The sequence below is a fragment of the Heteronotia binoei genome, chromosome 1 (genome assembly GCF_032191835.1).
Source record: "Heteronotia binoei isolate CCM8104 ecotype False Entrance Well chromosome 1, APGP_CSIRO_Hbin_v1, whole genome shotgun sequence".
NCBI lineage: Eukaryota > Metazoa > Chordata > Lepidosauria > Squamata > Gekkonidae > Heteronotia > Heteronotia binoei.
The window spans coordinates 193,398,144-193,416,760 of NC_083223.1; the positions used below are offsets into that span (position 1 = coordinate 193,398,144).

At 43.5% G+C, this 18,617-nt stretch overlaps 1 protein-coding gene across 1 annotated transcript in view; it reads left to right on the top strand.

The window, feature by feature from the left end:
* Window positions 1-17,796, top strand: part of ACBD3 (acyl-CoA binding domain containing 3) — a 31,252-nt gene extending 13,456 nt beyond the window's left edge. The window contains exons 3-8 of the mRNA XM_060245569.1: window positions 1,529-1,669; window positions 2,538-2,696; window positions 5,514-5,688; window positions 9,347-9,536; window positions 13,104-13,388; window positions 17,031-17,796. Of these exons, the coding sequence (XP_060101552.1) occupies window positions 1,529-1,669; window positions 2,538-2,696; window positions 5,514-5,688; window positions 9,347-9,536; window positions 13,104-13,388; window positions 17,031-17,242 (1,162 nt within the window). The 3' untranslated portion in view covers window positions 17,243-17,796. The remainder of the gene's footprint in view (window positions 1-1,528; window positions 1,670-2,537; window positions 2,697-5,513; window positions 5,689-9,346; window positions 9,537-13,103; window positions 13,389-17,030) is intronic.
* Window positions 17,797-18,617: the final 821 nt, after the last annotated feature.

The window sequence follows — 18,617 nt, forward strand, 5'->3', positions numbered from 1 at the left end:
TACCACATTGCTATGTTTTAAATTTTTTAAGGTAGATTCTTGTATGTTCTTCAGGAATTATCCAATGAAGGGTCTTTCTCTTGTGGAGTACATGTGTCATTTCTGCAGAACTATTGCTGATCAGATTACCTTGCATGGGGCAGTCTTCCGTAGACTTCTCAATGGCACATTCAGCTAAGTGCACAGGAACTTCTTTTGCATAGGACCTTTCAGCATGTCTGTCTTGAGTTTTCTTCATAATTTAAATAGAGGTTTAAAATATTTATATTCAAGCATTTTTTTTACTTAATAGGCCCTTGAGATGGCTTATAACAATATCAAATCTAGCAACAGTAAACCACATAACAATTAGAGTCTACAAAAATAATACAGTTGTCCAGCCAAAAAACAACTAAACTGGAAATTCTGCTGAAACAAAAGTTTCCAGAGTGACATTAATAAAGATGCCATGCAGGCCCTCTCTCTTGAGAAGGCACTTCTCAGTTTTGCCATCACAGAGAAGGCTGCCACTCACCAAACCTCAGACACTTGGGGGCACATAGAGCAGAGCCTCAGTATAGTTGAGGATGTTCATTTTGGAGGTGGTCCTTAAGGTGCTTTCGTCTTGCTCTGTTGAAGTCTGAACCAGCACCTTGACATAGGGAGTTTATTTACTTCATTTATGCCCTGTGTTCTCCTCAGTGGGAGCCCCTAGAAGCTTATATAATTCACCTCTCTGTTTCATCGTTACAACAACCCTTTAAGGTGTGTTAGGCTGAGAGTCTGTGACTGACCTAAGGTCACCCAGCAAGTTTCCATAACAGAGAAGGATTTGAACCTATATCTCTCAGATCCTAACTTCTATACCTCTCTGGCTAATCAAATCCTGATTGTTTCTGCAGAACTATTGCTGATCAGATTACCATGCATGGGGCAGTCTTCTGTAGACTTCTCAATGGCACATTCAGCTTAGTACTAGAGCTAAGTGCGCAGGAACTTCTTTTGCATAGGACCCTTCAGCATGTCTGTCTTGAGTTTTCTTCATAATTTAAATAGAGGTTTAAAATATTTATATTCAAGCATTTTTTTACTTAATAGGCCCTTTTTTACTTAATAGGTCCAAGTGATGACGATCTGTGGTAATCTACAAACTGCAGCTTCCAGGATCATTCCCACATAGACATCTAATCTGGATGTCACTGTGGCATTTGTAACTATGGCCAAATCCTGGCTGTTGAGGAAAAAGAACAGCCTTAACTTGTGGTAACACTCCTGGCTGCCACTACCTTCTCAGCATCCGGGAGCACACCTAAACTCTGAACCTGAGTATCCAGGAGGTATGGTTGATCTAAGAATAGGGTTCAGCATAGGTGAAGATTCTAGCCAACAGAACTCAGGCGAGGTGATTTGCTTTTGAAATTCCAGCCTCAGTCAGCTGACTGAAAAAGCTTTTGATTTATCTCTTAACTTGCTACAACAACAGCTTCTGTCTGTCTCCCCATGTGCATTTTGTTTGACAAAGTTTTACTCTTTTTCTTCCTTCTGGTAGGAAAGAATGGGCTGCTCTTGGAAACATGACAAAGCAGGATGCCATGACAGAGTTTGTAAAGCTCCTAAACAGGTGCTGTCATCTCTTCTCAACGTATGTTACCTCTCATAAAATTGAAAAAGAAGAGCAGGAAAAGAAAAGGTAATTGCGTGAGCTTCTGGAATTGCATGGGAGTTCTCATGTTACACTCTTTCTTGGTATCTTTACTAAATGTTATATATAACAATGTGGTCATATTGTTTTGCTTTTTATTTTAATTGTCCTAATATTAATTTTATTGGTTTTGTTCCAGCAATAGTTTTGTACTCAGATAGTTGCTTCTCTTGAAATGTTTACTTTCAAGCAGAATATTGATAATGTTTTAGATAGGGACTGAATATATTACTCTCTCAGTGAGCTGGGCAGTTGGCATAAATTTTATTCAGTGCTTCTGCACTGAATCCTCAGCAATTCCATGCAGAAACATATTAACATGGGCTCTGGCAGCTGTAAAAATAGGGCTTTGTATTCTGTATTGCATGTAATTCTTTTCTGGTAGTTGCCAGTCTCATTTCTGTACTTATATGCTAAAGGCACCCTTCCCTTAATATTCCAAATTGTGGAGAGAAAAGCTCCTTTTAAATAGGAGGTTAGAACAGCATACCTATATAGACTAGAATTTTCCTGGAATTTTCTAATTTTTGGTACAACACTGGAAACTTTTTTGAGACAAACTTTGTTTTGATGCAAAGTTTGAAATAGTTATGTATATGTGGCAGTCATTTTGGGCAGCTACCAATGCTGAATCACAGAAGAGCTCTATTTTAAACCTACTTCAGCTTCCCTTTCTACCAGTGTGCAGTCACTTAACTGCCCCATCTCTTGTTTTATGATTATTATTTGGAGATTTTGTGGTAGGTCTAAACAGTCATCATGTATGCTTTGGGCCTTGCATTTGAGTTGCAAAATGGTAGAGATAACCACAGGCTCAGATTGTAGAATTGTCTAATAGTAACTGTGGCATTTGCAGGAGGGAAGAGGAGGAACGTAGGCGACGTGAAGAGGAAGAACGAGAGCGTTTACAAAAGGAGGAAGAGAAACGTAGGCGAGAGGAAGAAGAGAGGCTGAGACGGGAGGAAGAGGAAAGGAGGCGGATGGAAGAAGAGAGATTCCGGATGGAACAGCAGAAGTAAGTAAGCACTGGTACATGGCAGTTTTTTTAAAAATCACATTTGTGTCCCTCCAAAGAAGCTCAAGGTGCTGTATTGTCACTGCATCTCTGTGAAGTGGGTTAGGCTACAGCTGATGAAATGGTGACCTGCTCAAGGTTACACAGTGAGCTTTGGAACAGGCTTTTGAACTGGGATTTTCTCAGGCTTTCTTCTGCTGTCAATTCACAGCAGTGGTGCTGTCCAAAGTTTTTCTCTTAGATTTACTTGGCAATCTGAATGAGCCACTCTGGTCAGAAAGCTGTGAACAAGATTTATGTGTAATACATCCAAAGCTGCTCTCCAATGAAGCATGCAGTTTCCTCCTCCCCTTAAATCACAGGGAAAAAATTGTGTCTCTCTATACACATGCCAGTTTTCATATAGGAGTGTTGTAGCTTTGCTTTTGCTTCACAAGTAAGAATTTCATAAGTGCTCTAATATTAAATGTACAGTTTGTACTTGAAAAATTTCATATGCTGCAAGTATATTCAGCAGGGCTCATTTTGTAGCAGGAGCTCCTTTGCATATTAGGCCACACACCCCTGATGTAGCCAATCCTCCAAGAGCTTAGAGGGCTCTTAGTACAGGGCCTACTGTAAGCTCCAGGAGGATTGGCTACATCATGGGGGTGTGGCCTAATATGCAAAGGAGCTCCTGCTACAAAATGAGCTCTGATATTCAGTACTAATTCTTGGTTTAATCATGGTGTAGAAATAATATCTTCTGCAAAATCCTTCTTTGGGTGGTTTTGACTAAGACCATACCTAGTGGTATGGTGGGGCTTGCTTAATTTGGAATTCTGAATTCTTCTGGATGAGTCAGCTGTGCTCCAGAGATGGGTTCTGCAGACCATGTCAGTACAAGGGATTTCATTTTTAGTTTTAGTCAGGAGTTGGAACTGCCATTGGGCATTATACAACTTCATAAGCAAATGTAAAGAAGTGATGCTTTTAGAGATTTGAATGTACTCTGCAGATCTGCACCATCTTCTTCTGCACTGGCAAACCCAAATCCTAAGGCCAGTGTAGATATTGCTTAGGAGCCCTGTGCAGATAGTAACGTTTCACTTATAATCCTGTGTAAGTGCTCCACTCATGGAGTGGGCGGCATATAAATCTAAAGCAAATAAATAAATATTTATAAAACATTTATACCCTGCCCCATTTTAGCCAAAGGTGAGTTCTTGGCCCTTTGAATTGCTTACTATTCTGTTGTATATTATTACTGAGGCTTTGAGAACTCCCATTCTTCATTGTTCTCATTGTAGATTTGCAGAATTGTAAATCTCTGTAGCCTGGAGATCAGTGGTAATAGCAGGAGATTTCCAGCCACCACCTGGAGGTTGGCAACCCTAACTGGGAACACTTACGAAGTGATGGTCTTTCAGATATGTGAATCTTAAAGAGTGAAGGTCTTTACAGAGCAGATTGGCTGTTAACCAATATAGTTGTTTCAAAATGGGTACCATATTGGAGACCCAGCAGATGGGAGTTTAGGCTGCTATTTCTGTAAGCTTGATCATTGCTTATTAAAATCTCCTTGTAAGCAAACCTGGATCTTTCATATTGTTTCCTTGGGGTTCCTATGAATCCTGGAGCTCCTGGCTAGGGCTCCAAACACCATGTCCTCCAAGCACTGGTTCAGATCCAAGGCAAATGCATTTGGATGATTGGATAGTGAAATACAGACTTGAGTGTCATCTGCATATTGATAGCAGCTGACCTAAAAGCTATGAACAATGTTATTCGGTGGCCTTACATATATATATATTAAAGACTATGGGTGAGAGAACAGAACCCTGTGGCACTCCAGCTGTCCAACTCAGTTCTACCCAGCTGTCCAATCAAGCTCTATGCCAGAAGGGAGGGCAAGACTGTCTAGGTTTTGAGATTTATACCTTGTTCTGTTGTATCTGTTACAGAATAGGGATGCCAAATGTCTAGACAAGCTGTGCCTTGTACATGCATGGGGGGTTAGTACTGAGTTTTGTGTTGCATGTTATTTACTTTGAGCGTTTCCGCACTGACCTTACTCGGGAGCGACGTCCCTCTTCACCGCGCAGCGTCTGCGCGGATTTCACACTAATTGCTCCGCAGAACCCGGAAGAGCCGCAAAGTCCCGCGGCTTTTGCGTCGCAAATGTAAACTGGCTTTGGCTCTTCTGGGTTCTGCGGAGCAATTAGTGCGAAATCCGCGCAGATGCTGCGCGGTGAAGAGGGATGTCGCTCCCAAGTAAGGTCAGTGCGAAAACGCTCTTTGTTTCAGTAGCTAAAGATTTTAGGTTTCCAGAACTTCTGTAATATTCTGTAAGCTTCTGTAGTTGTCATTGATGGTTTTGAAGAACCTAATAGTAATATACAATACAATGTTTATACAGTGCTATAGAGCCTTCAGAACTTCTCACTTGCATTATCTTGTTGTAAACCTTAACATATATTCCTGTAGTTTAGATAAGAGTTATCTCTGTATTGCAGATGGAAGGCTGAGAAAGAGTGTGGCTTGATCAGGGTCTGCTACGAGCTCATGGTGATGGAAACAAATTGTGAAACAGGAACTTCCAGCTTTGTAGCTCAGTTTCTTAGCTATCATGCTGTACCTAGCAAGGAATAAAGTACTCACTTTGATCCCCTTTCTTATGTATTTTCAGCTAATACATTTCAAAAATAAATCATAAATATACTATTCTTTATTGCTAAAAAATAGTTGTGTTAATAAGGACAATCTTCTGTGCTTGAGCCTTTGCACTTTGAATGCTTTCAGAGTTGTTTTTATTGAGTCAATTTGTTTCTAATCCAGACAACAAATAATGGCCGCACTGAATTCCCAGACTGCTGTTCAATTCCAGCAGTATGCAGCCCAGCAGTACCCAGGCAACTATGAACAACAGCAGATCCTAATTCGTCAGCTCCAAGAACAGCATTATCAACAATACATGCAACAGCTCTACCAGGTCCAACTTGCACAGCAACAGGTACAGTAGCCTTTGGGCAAAGCTGTCTTAACAACGCTGCTTTTGAAACAGTAATGTGCTAGGCTCCTTCTGAAACATAGAATCATAGAACCAAAGAGCTGGAAGGGTCCATATAGGCCATCTAGTCCAACCCCCTGCTCAATGCAGGATCATTTGATCAAGTGTTTGTCCAGCTGCTGCTTAAAGTCTGCCAGTGAGGGGGGAGCTCACCACCTCTCTCAGTAGCTCATTCCACTGTTGAACAACTCTTACTGTAAAAAAGTTCTTCCTAATACCCAGCTGGTACCTTTCCACTCATAATTTAAATCAGGGGTGTCAGATATGTGATTGAGGGGCCAAATCAGGCCCTCAGAAGGTTCCTATCAGGCCTCCGAGCAACTGACTGTCATCTGCTTCATTCTCCCTCTCTCTTGCTTCCTTCTACATAACAGCTTTCTTTGCCAGGCTCTCTCAATCGCACAGCAGAGCTACTGAGTCAAGCCTCTCTTCCTTCTATTGGCTGAGGCTCCTCCCCTCCTGGCCTCCTGGGAAGGAAGGAAAAAGCCAGAGCTTCCTTTGTCCAGTTCCCTGGATCCCATGTGGGAGATACAAAGAAAGCACCTTTAAGACCAACGAGTGCTAATGTTTTAAGTATGTTTTATTTTAAGTGTTTTTTTTAAATCTTTAATTGTGTTTGTGTCCTTTATAAAGTTTATATCTCTGCTACCTAATCTTAAATAGGTACAAACACAGCCTGGCCTGACATGGTCCGGCACAACAAGGTCTCATTTATGTCAGATCCGGCCCTCATAACAAATGTACTCGACACCCCTGATTTAAACCAATTACTGTGAGTCCTCTCCTCTGCAGCCAACAGGAACAGCTCTCTGGCCTCCTCTAAGAGGCAGCCCTTCAAATACCTCAAGAGAGCAATCCTGTCCCCCTTAACCTCCTCTTCCCCAGACTGAACATTCCCAAGTCCCTTAGACTTTCCTCGTAGGACTTGGTCTCCAGGCCCCTGATCATCCTCATCACTTTCCTCTTCATCTGCTCCATTCTGTCCACATCCTTTTTGAAGTGAGGCCTCCAAAACTGCACACAATACTCCAGGTGTGGCCTGATCAACATAGTGTACAGTGGGACTATGACATCTTGTGATTTGGATGTTATGCCTCTGTTGATATACCCCAAGATTGCATTTGCCTTGTTTGTTGATGCATCACACTGGTGGCTCATATTTAATTTATGGTCCATAAGTACCCCCAGATCTTGTTCACACACACTGCTATCCAGAAGTGTAGCTGGGGATGTTTAGCCTGGAGAGAAGGCGGCTGAGAGGTGATATGATCACCATCTTCAAGTACTTGAAGGGCTGTCATATAGAGGATGGTGTTTAATTGTTTTCTGTGGCCCCGGAAGGTAGGACCAGAACCAATGGGTTGAAATTAAATCAAAAGAGTTTCCAGCTCAACATTAAGAAGAACTTCCTGACCATTAGAGTGATTCCTCAGTGGAACAGGCTTCTTCGGGAGGTGGTGATCTCTCCTTCCTTGGAGGTTTTTAAACAGAGGCTAGATGGTCATCTGACAGTGATGAAGATCCTGTGAATTTGGGGTAGGTATTTGTGGGTTTCCTGCATTGTGCCGAGGGTTGAACTAGATGACCATGGAGGTCCCTTCCAACTCTATGATTCTAAGTGTAGCCCCCACCCAATATGCATTCTTGTTACTCAGATATAGTATTCTGCACTTACCTTTGTTAAATTGCATCTTGTTCACATCCGCCAGTTTTTCCAGCATTTTCAGATCTTGTTGAATTCTATCTCTATCTTCTGGTGTGTTTGCTGTTCCTCCCAATTTGTTATCATCTGCAGATTTAATGAGTAGCCCCTCCACACCCTCATCCAGATCACTGATAAAAATATAGAAAAGTGCCGGGCCCAGAACCGAGCTGAACCCTGTGGCTTCCCACTAGACACCTCCCTCCATCGGCAGGACAAAGTATCTGCTTTGCAACTAACAATGAAAGTGACATTTGCATTTCTAATATTGTATCAGGCCCACACATTAAAAACCTCTGTTAATGATTAATGTATCCATTGGTTCTTCACTTCCTCTGAAGATACAGAATGTATTTTATGCAAGAATATGATCAATGGTGTATCTGTGTCGACTGTGCTAAACACCCACAGCCCTTTCTAGAACTGGTGGAAACAGGTGCTTGACATTAGAAAACAAGTAGATGCCCTTTCCCTCTTGCAGGGTGTGGCTTAGAGTGCCTTCATTCCTGAACCACTACTGTAGATACCCAGAAAGGGGCCAAACTACCTGACAGGAACTGTCTCCCTTCCACTTGGTGAAATCAATTTATTTTATACTACTTGTCATTAGCCGGTATAAGTTATGATATCTCTAAGTTAAGTGAAAGAAGCTGTGGAGTTTTAAGATGAGGCACCATTATCTTTAATGGGAAATAATAACTTGCCAGAGGAATGGGTTGCCTGTAACTTGACATATCCATCTTTGTAGCAGATTAAGGCCTAGAGAGAAGCATAGTAGAATGGAATTCTGATCATTGGACATATTATGTAAAAGAAAACACTGCAAGGATGGAATTAATAATAGCCATTCAGCTATAACCTTCACAGATGCTCAGTCTCCAAGTGCAAATCAAGCCTCTGCAACTCTGTGTAGGAGCTTCCTTGCCATAGCTTTGGATTGTATTGCTAATATTACTTCATAGGAAGAGTCTTGCTGAATCAGAAGATGGTGTACCCTAGGTTAGATTCAGGGGCCTTTTTCAGCTGGCATTCAGAGGTGTTCTGTTCTTGAAAATGGAGACTTAATTTAACTATTGTGACCAACAGCCATTGTACCCTTAATTTGTGAATACATCTAATCCTCCTAAGATAATAGCCATTGCTGCATTCATCCAGCTCCTCTTAGAGCTGTTCAGTATCCTCTATTTATTTATGTTATTTACATTCTACCTTCCTCATTGAGATTCCAAGTGGATTACACCTTGAATCAGTCAGTGCAGTGAGTAGAATAAGACATTTGATACGCAAAATAACCATAGAACTACAGAAATCTAAACAAAATATTATTATATGCTGGTGTCCTCTGCAGACTAGGCCACTTTACTTCCCAGGGCTTTTTTTGTAGCAGGAACGCCTTTGCATATTAGGCCACGCACCCCTGATGTAGCCTATCCTCCTGGAGTTTACAGTAGGCCCTGTACAAAGAGCCCTGTGAGCTCCTGGAGGATTGGCTACATCAGGGGTGTGTAGCCTAATATACAAAGGAGTTCCTGCTACAAAAAAAGCCCTGCTTCTCACTCTCAGTTCTAAATAATTTATAAACAAGGTAGGAAGTACTTGTCCTAATACAGACACCTAATTTGGTGGCTACTAAGAGTGTGCAAGGCACGTGAGTGGCCTTAGACTGCCTTCATGAACTAGTCATCCTTTGCTTCATGTTTAAAATTCTACTCCCTTAAGTTTGACTGATGATGCACATATAGTTTTGCAACCCCAAGACTCCACAGGTAGAGAAGGAACTGTATCATGACAGTAGATTCCACTTAACTGCTGCTGCATATTCCCTGTCCATAGTCCTGTATAACTCCTCTGAGATATATATTCAGATTGCTTATTGCCATTATGCTTTCCAATTTGTAGGCAGCTTTACAAAAACAACAAGAAGCTGCAGCTGCAGCAGGAACTTTAGCAACTTCAGCTTCAAAAGTGAACTTGGCTGCCACAGGAGAAATACCATCTGTCAATGGACAGGCCAGTACACACACTGACAACTCTGAAAAAGATCTGGAAACAGATGCTTTAGAAGAAGCACTAGAGAATGGACCAAAAGGTATGAGCAAAGATCCATGACCATGGAAGAGAAATGGCAAAACTTTTTCTGTTGAAGCAAAAAAACAAATATGTTATTTTCATCTGGGCTCTCTGATTAGCAGGCTGTCAACTGGTGTCCTTTTGGCCCACAAAGGGCATAGTCTGGCCTGCTGATTAGGGATAGGCATGAACCAGGAAACCCTAGTTCAGTTCATGTGCCAAATGGACCTGTGTCCTGAATGGGTTCATAAAGCAGCCTGGTTTGTGAATCAAAGTGGTTTGTGAACCTCAGTGGTGCCCAGAGTCCTAGAGGCCCCCAAATCACAGGGCAACTCCAGCTGACTCGCCTCTACCTGTCCACCGAGTTTAGTGAAGATTGAACTTGACGTGTCCAGGTCATGAAACCCCAAGCAAGGTGCCCCCAGAAAAGTGATTTTTGGGGAGATGTCAAGCTTGGCTATGGAAGTGTATAGAACAGATCCCGTGCAAGCTAGAGGCATCCAACTTGTGGTACAGCTCCCTGGGATGCCTCCCCAAGTGCCCTGTAAGTTACATGCAGATTGGACTTGGTGCAGGGACAAGTTATAGCCTGCCAAAGAACATGCCCCTAGGAAAGTGCTTTCTGGGGAAATCTCCAGTGCGGATTCTGGGCCACAGAATGGGCCCTATGTGACCAAGTAGAGAGGCGGCATCAAAGTTGCAGTCAGGGTCAGAGGGGAATGGAGAGGAGGAAAGGGAAGACAGGCACCCCAGGCAGGAATTCTGCAGCAAGGCAACATCAGCCCCCAAGGAGAAGCCGGCCAGAGGGTGAAGGAGAGGGCTAAAGGGAAGCTTTACAGGTAGCATGATCAGAAAGCACGAGCACCCCGCCTTCCCCCCACGAGCCACCCACACTGTTGCTAGTGGCTGTTTCTCCACAGGCCCACCATCCGCCTTACTGAAAACATGATCACAAGGCAGGGCCAACACTTCTAAGCCTGCCCGGGAGCCACCTGCTAGGTTGCGGGTGGCTGCATCTTCTGGGCCCACCCTCCATCTGCAGTCAAGGTGCTTGCTGGGCAGGGCCATTACTTCTGGACACACAGATTCCACCCCAAGGAGAAACAGGTCAGTAGTGGGGCTTGGGAAAGCAAGCACTGATGGGAAATATCACCTCAGTAAGTCTGTGACACACAGCTGCCACCCCAAGGGCAATCAGGTGAGGCTTTGGAAAGACAGAGCTGGCAGGGAAGGTGATCCTAGGAAGCCTCTGGACACACAGGTGCCACCCCAGCAGCAAGCCAGTCAGTGTTGGGGCTTTGGGAAGGCAGAGCTGGCGGGGAAGGGGACCCCAGGAAGTCTCTGGACGCACACAGATGCCACTCCAAGGACAAGCAGGTCAGGGAGGGGTTGAAATGGAGAGCTGGCAGTCAAGGGAAATCACCCCAGTACCTCTGGACACACAGATTACCCGGCAAGTAGAACAAGATTGGAGGGGGAGGAGTTGAAATGGAGAGCTGGCAGTCAAGGGAAATCACCCCAGTACCTCTGGACACACAGATTACCCGGCAAGTAGAACAAGATTGGAGGGGGAGGAGTTGAAATGGAGAGCTGGCAGTCAAGGGAAATCACCCCAGTACCTCTGGACACACAGATTACCCGGCAAGTAGAACAAGATTGGAGGGGGAGGGGTTGAAATGGAGAGCTGGCAGTCAAGGGAAATCACCCCAGTACCTCTGGACACACAGATTACCCCGCAAGTAGAACAAGATTGAAGGGGGAGGAGTTGAAATGGAGAGCTGGCAGTCAAGGGAAATCACCCCAGTACCTCTGGACACACAGATTACCCCGCAAGTAGAACAAGATTGGAGGGGGAGGGGTTGAAATGGAGAACTGGCAGTCAAGGGAAATCACCCCAGTACCTCTGGACACACAGATTACCCCGCAAGTAGAACAAGATTGGAGGGGGAGGAGTTGAAATGGAGAGCTGGCAGTCAAGGGAAATCACCCCAGTACCTCTGGACACACAGATTACCCCGCAAGTAGAACAAGATTGGAGGGGGAGGAGTTGAAATGGAGAGCTGGCAGTCAAGGGAAATCACCCCAGTACCTCTGGACACACAGATTACCCCGCAAGTAGAACAAGATTGGAGGGGGAGGAGTTGAAATGGAGAGCTGGCAGTCAAGGGAAATCACCCCAGTACCTCTGGACACACAGATTACCCCGCAAGTAGAACAAGATTGGAGGGGGAGGGGTTGAAATGGAGAACTGGCAGTCAAGGGAAATCACCCCAGTACCTCTGGACACACAGATTACCCCGCAAGTAGAACAAGATTGGAGGGGGAGGGGTTGAAATGGAGAACTGGCAGTCAAGGGAAGGCACCCCAGTACCTCTGGAGCGAATCCCCCAGGCAGGCTGGGTGCAGGGAGGCAGGCTGACAAACACACGTCTGACCTCAAGAAAAAGCAGGTAAGTTGAGGGGGGTTCAAAAGAAGGGCACTAAAGTGAAGACAAACACAGATCACCCCAAAACAAAAAGAACCCTAGTGTGTGGGGAGAAGAGGGGAGGGGATAAAGTGGCAGAGAACTGAGTTGAAGCCCCCCCCCTCAAATCCCAAAGACCAATCCCTGCACTGCAACTCAGAGGGGAGGATATAATGGAAAGGAAAGCCCCCATGAATGCTGACAGTAGCAAACTCCCACTAAACCAAAATGTTTGCTATGTGACAGAGGAATTCAACTTTCCCACCCTTTGCACCAAAGAAAAATTGAATCATGACATAGAAGAAACCAAGGCAATGCTAAGCCCCCTAACCTCTGACTGAGTAGGTTAGCTAAGCAAACACCACCACCCCTCAGCAGCAAAGCTCTTTCATGCACTAGTACACCCTCTTTGTGCCCTCCAACAAAAAGGGAATGTGCTCTTGTCCAACGCTTATATGCATTGTCCCATCCAGTTGCAGGCAATGGGAAGAGAACTCTGTTACTGGCAGGCAGCATTGCCTGTCAAGCTTTGAGAGTCCCTATTCATGTTTCCAAGGCTGGAAAACATCATTCCCCCACCACCACCGTTACCTAGGATTTCTGCACCATACTTTGTGGGCAGGTTTCACTTTCCAAGCTGTTCTGAGCCACATATAAAAGCTTGGAGATTTTTTTGGCAAACATGTGACAAACCTTGGCTCATGAGCCTTGAACTGGGCAAAGTTTGGTTCTTGGCTCATCACCCAGTTTGTGTCCATTGCTACTGCTGATTTTGAGGCTTAAAATTCTATGCACCAATAGCAATCTATTACAGGCAGAGTGAAAGGGAAAGACTGGAGGTAGTGTGTGGGTTCCTATATTAACTCAGTTTATAATTGAGTCCTCTGAACCTCAGCTTGTGTAATGTTCCTGCAGGAGAATATGAGGTGTGGCTGGGATGAGATTAGTTGTTTTGGGTCTGGAGATTATGATGGTGGGTAAGAGCTAGCATGGGTAGCCTTGTGGAAGGCTTTGTAGAATTTCCTCCTGTCTGCAGCAGCACTATCCTATGCCTCCAAGGCAATTATGTTTTCAGGTGTAAATAGTTTATTTTACACTTGCTTTTAATTCCTTATTTTTAGAATCAGTTCCTGTTATAGCAGCACCATCCATGTGGACACGACCTCAGATTGCAGATTTCAAAGAGAAGATTCGTCAGGATGCAGACTCAGTGATCACTGTTGGCAGAGGAGAAGTGGTGACAGTTCGTGTACCTACCCATGAAGAAGGCTCTTATCTCTTCTGGGAGTTTGCTACAGACAATTATGACATTGGTTTTGGCGTGTATTTTGAATGGACAGATTCTCCTAACACAGCAGTCAGCGTACATGTTAGTGAATCCAGTGAGGATGAGGACGAGGATGAAGGTATCATATTTTCAGCAGGGGTTTCAGTGATCAGTTTGTATCCTATACAAGAAAGTTGCAAAGTTTTGTATATTTTAAAAGTTGAGTTTGCGGGGGGGGTGGGATTGGAATGTGATGTGTGGGGAAAGGAAGGGAGCTGGTGAGGAACAGCTCAGGAACTTTGTAGCTCTCTGTGCCATGAGCAAAGAGTTATCGCTGTTGGTCTTCAGGAGCTGATCAGTAGGGCATACTAACCTGTGATTACGACAGTCACTGACCTTATGAAGATCTTGCAATAGCAAAGTTTGCTTATTGGTGGTTTCCTGCTAACATGTCACCTGAATCCTCATCAAATGATGATAATTTCAAAATCAATGCAAATTGAAATTTAACAGGAGAACTATCCTTGTTACCTTGGTAGTTTGACATATCACTGCATTATTGAAAATCAGTCTAACGCAGTATTTGTGTGGCTTTCTATTATGGACGTGGAGCCTAGAACTACTTAACACTTAAACACTAGCTTGCCTTGTGATTCTGGGATATTGTCTCAGAAGCATGTGGTTTTCTGTGCTGGCCCTTTTATCTGTTTTTCAGATTCCACTGTCTGATTTTACTATCTTTTAACTGTTCCTTACTGTTGCTGGTGCTGAGACTTCAAAGATCCTCCCTTTTCTGAGCTCTTGTATTCACAACCTGCTTGGAGACTCTGCCTCAATAACTGGACAAGGCCTCTATTGTGGGACCATTACCCAAACATTTGCACCTTATGTACTGTAATTCACTTTATGCTTTTTGTAGAGTGCCCCTGTTCTATAACCATGATTCAAAATAGCATAATGCTGGGATGAAAGAACACTGGAGCATCTTAGAACTGTATAGGGATGACTTCTTGCTAAATGCAGTTTAGTGCTGAGTTCTTGCCAACTTTCATATAGTTCACACCCATAGCATTAATACTAGGGCTAGCTGATCTGCCTGCTGTTAGGGTCTTCCTTTGCTTCATTCTCCAATATCAATTGAGTAAAATGTTAAAATAAATAGTGACCATTCTTTGAATACTTCCTTGGAGAAGCTTTCAAAAACCTTTGTTAGGGCAATAAGCAGCACCATGTATTTCAGAAGAAGCTGCAGGTGCAGAGCACTGCTACAAATTAGACTAATTAAACCATTTTAAAAAACATTAGTGCATAAAGGCAGAATTTTTATAGAGTGGTGAAGTCATGGAGGGACTGTGATCCCATTGGCATCAACAGAACATAAAAATTGGTCACTGGCTGTGTTCTCAGAAATCACTTTAAGGAGATTTTTAACATTTCGAACTATCAGCTATAAACCCCATGTTACAAGCCACAAACAGTTTGTAGCATGCTTCAGTAATATGGAGCACCATGTCTAGTTGCATGATTTTCTAAATTTAATAGATATGGTACATCTTAGACCAGGGGTGGCCAAACTTGCTGAACATAAGAGCCACATAGAATAAATGTCAAATGTTTGAGAGCCGCAATACATGAATTTCAGATGTTTGAGAGCTGCAAGGAAGGAAGGAGGCAAATGGGGGGAAGGAACAGGTGGAAAGATGAAAAGAAAGCAACTTTAACTTTAAATGCATACTCCAAGCGGTGGGCTGGCTTGGCGAAATTATTTAAAGAGAAATGCCTTCTCCAAGCCAGCTGACAGGGCAGTGGGAGCTTCGAGAGCCACACCATGTTTATGAAAGAGCCACATGTGGCTCCCGAGCTGCAATTTGGCCACCCCTGTCTTAGACCAAAGGTGTCAGCTGTATCTGGCCCACGGGGGGTTCCTATCAGGCCTGCCAGCAACTCACTGTCTCTGCTGCCTTTTCCCTCTCTCTTGTTTTTTTCTGTATCACAGTTTGCTTTGACAGGCTTGCTCAATTGTACAGGAGCTCCAGAGCAAAGCCTTTATTTTCTCCATTGGCTGAGGCTCCTCCCTTGGGGAGGAAGGGGAGGAGGCAGAGCTTGCTTTGCCAGGCTCTCTCAATTGCACAGCAAAGCTACTGAGCCAAGCTTCTCTTACTTCTATTGGCTGAGGCTTCCCCCCCTCCTCGTCTCCTGGGGAAGGAGGGAAAGAGCCAGAGCTTCCTTTGCCCACTTCTCTCACTTCCATGGGAGAGATACAAAGAAAGCACTTTTAAGACCAACTAAGATTTATTCAAGGTATGAGCTTTTTGCCGAGGGAGAGGAGGAGAGAGAGAACACATAGCCCTCAGATTTCTGTAATGAATGCCAATAAATAAATAGTAGGTTTGCAACTTACAGATAACACACTTGAACAACACCTGAACAGAATACTCAAGATTGCTACAGCACAGAGATTGTCTCCAGATTTTGATGTAGTAATTCAGAGCAAGAGGTGTCAGTTATCAGAGACTGTTAAACAGAAGAGTGCTAATCTTTTAAGCATGTTTTAGGGTTTTTTAAAAAAAATAACCTCTTTAATTGTGTTTGTCTTATTTTATAAAGTTTATATCTCTGCTACCTGGCATTACATTTATAGCACACATGGTCTGGCCCAACAAAGTGACATTTTTATTAGGGTTTGTAGAATCTTTCGGGCTCAAGTGCCGTGTTCTACTGGAGAAAGTTTTTCTTCCAGACGTTTCGTTCTCGGCTGCGGAGAACATCCTCAGTGGCGTTGCAGCTGGAGCAGGTGCCCTGACCTTCTTGGCTGCTGTGCATTGAGTGGGGCCAGGGCTGCTGGAGAGCTGCTATTTCTAGGCTGGAGGGGGTGTGGTGAAAGGGCAATAGGTTTGTGGATGTGCCAATTGTTTGGTGGGGCTTCCTGGAAGGGTACTGATAAGGAAACTGGCTGTTGAATGTGACCATTGTTCTGTGTTAATTGCTGGGAGGGTTGGAAGGGGTGTGAAGAAAAGGAAGATGGTTGTTGACTGTGCTGATTGTTCTGTGGAATGTGCTGGTGACATTTATGTCAGATCTGGCTTTCATAATAAATGAGTTCAACACCCCTGTACTAACTTTGTACTCCCTCTGAAGGCTCACAGCTGTGACTTCCAGAGTATCATTTATTGTTCTCCAGTATTGGTAGAAACACAGTGATCAGAGGGGGAGAACAAACTGTTTTCTACAAAGGAAAAATGATAGGGCCAACTGTACATTCATTTATTTATTTAGATTTTTATCCTGCCCCTTTCCCAGCAATCAAGTTGGGGGTACAATTGGAATAGGCATTGTTTTGGTTGAAGTTAAACCAGCTACCCAAGGGCCAGGCACCACCAAAAGTCCACATGCAGCAGAACTCAAGCAAGCACCATGGGAAGTGGGGTCCGTAATGTCCTTTATCTGTGTTGGCTAAGCTTGTGCTACAGGAGTGCTGTTCCCTGCTTTCAGTGCAGAACTTGTCACAAGAACTAACTTTAGTTGCTTTTGTTAAAACCTTGATGTATTAAAGCCCTAACTGATGATCTTGCTCCGTTTGTTGTGAACATTTTATTGATCAGGTTTTTCATGTATTGCTAGTGCCGGTGCAGTATATGTTTTTGGTTTTGTTGTGAGAGAACTTGTGAGTTGTCATGCTGCCTACACTGCCTACAAATAGTTGGTTGTAGGAGCTCTGTGATGTAGGACATCAAAACAACTTGTATGTTGTGACTAATATTCTGTTTCTGACTTTTCTCAGAAAATGCCAGCAGTGAAGAAAAAGCCAAAAGGAGTGCCAACAAGCCTCAACTAGATGAAATAGTGCCTGTGTACAGACGAGACTGTCATGAAGAAGTATACGCTGGCAGCCATCAGTACCCAGGGAAAGGAGTCTATCTTCTTAAATTTGACAACTCCTACTCACTATGGAGGTCAAAAACAGTTTACTACAGAGTCTATTATACTAGATAAAGATCTTGCTGCAGTGTCAGAGTCTGGGGCTATGCAGGAAATGTCATGTTATTTGAAACTTTCCTTCAAGCATACTGGACCTTTTGACTCTATTACCCTGTCTAGTGTATCTTTATGGGGTTTTTTGTGCGCGTGTGTGAACTTTGACACTGGGAGTTGGTCTTTCTTCTGCAGCTCAGTGTTCATGCAGGTTTAGCGGAGTTATGCAGGATCTTCTTGGTCCTTTCTGGTGATGTGGCTGTTCCAGACTTAAAACAGAAGGTCATGCAAGCAGACATGTTGACCTTTTCAAAACCCCTTCAACCTGAACACACACGCATAAGGGGAGATGGTTCATTGATGGTGGTCAATATGGCATTGCCTGACCCATATGCGTTGAACGTTTTAAAAAAATCTGTTAACTGTTCATTTGAGGGTATCAGCCTTATTTGGGGGGGGGGGAAGGGAAATCATACAATCTGCACTGTAGCAAGCAAGTTTCTTAAAGCTGTATTTGAATGTCAGATTTTTACACCATTAAACTTGAAACCTTAGTGGATGCAGTTCAGAAGCCAGTTGTCTCATGTCTGTTCTCATTCAAGAAGTCATTTTGGAGCCTTTCTGCTGCTGGATGAGATGTGGAAGTGTGTCCTTGCTAGAGGCATGCAGCCAGTGCAAAGCAAGAGTGCATATTTTAGAGAATTCTCTTGCTTTGGTTTTCACATTGGAATATTTAATCTGGGTGTCACAGATGACCAAATTGATATTCTTGGTTTCTTCTACATCCAGTGCTAATCCTGATACCAGGTTTTGTGCAGGATTGTGGCTTCATATTAGTACGCAACTGAATTAACATTTGGATTAGCTTCTAGAATTCTCCTGTACCTGCCAGACTAAAATGAACAGGAGCTGCTCTTATGCAACTCCTATTCAATTGGGGACAAGTGAGAGAAGTGCAGGAGACATCCCTGCTGAAGTTCATGTCTTCTGAAACCAAACCCAATTGCCTGCACAGTTTTTTGTAGTCTGTTTTGGGCCTTTTGATACACCTTAGTTTGCACTTTGTGCATTTCTGTAATTTTTAAATGTCTGCAATGTTGTAGGAATTAATGTTGGAGAAATCACTGCCACAAACACACTAACTCTAGTTTATCAAGGTTACATATGTGCACTCATTCTGGACCCTTTGATACTAGGTAATTAAGTGTTGAAAAGAAATGTAAAATGTTTGTTCAGATATACAAGTAGTAGTCTAATTTGTGTGACATTTTAGAGAGAAACTGCAAAATTGTGTATTTGTTCAGTAGTGACAAAGGCAGGTGGTTTTCTGACCTGTATTTGCAGCAGCAGAACAACCTTTTCATGGAACCATGGGTTGCATCCTAATAGCGCAGTG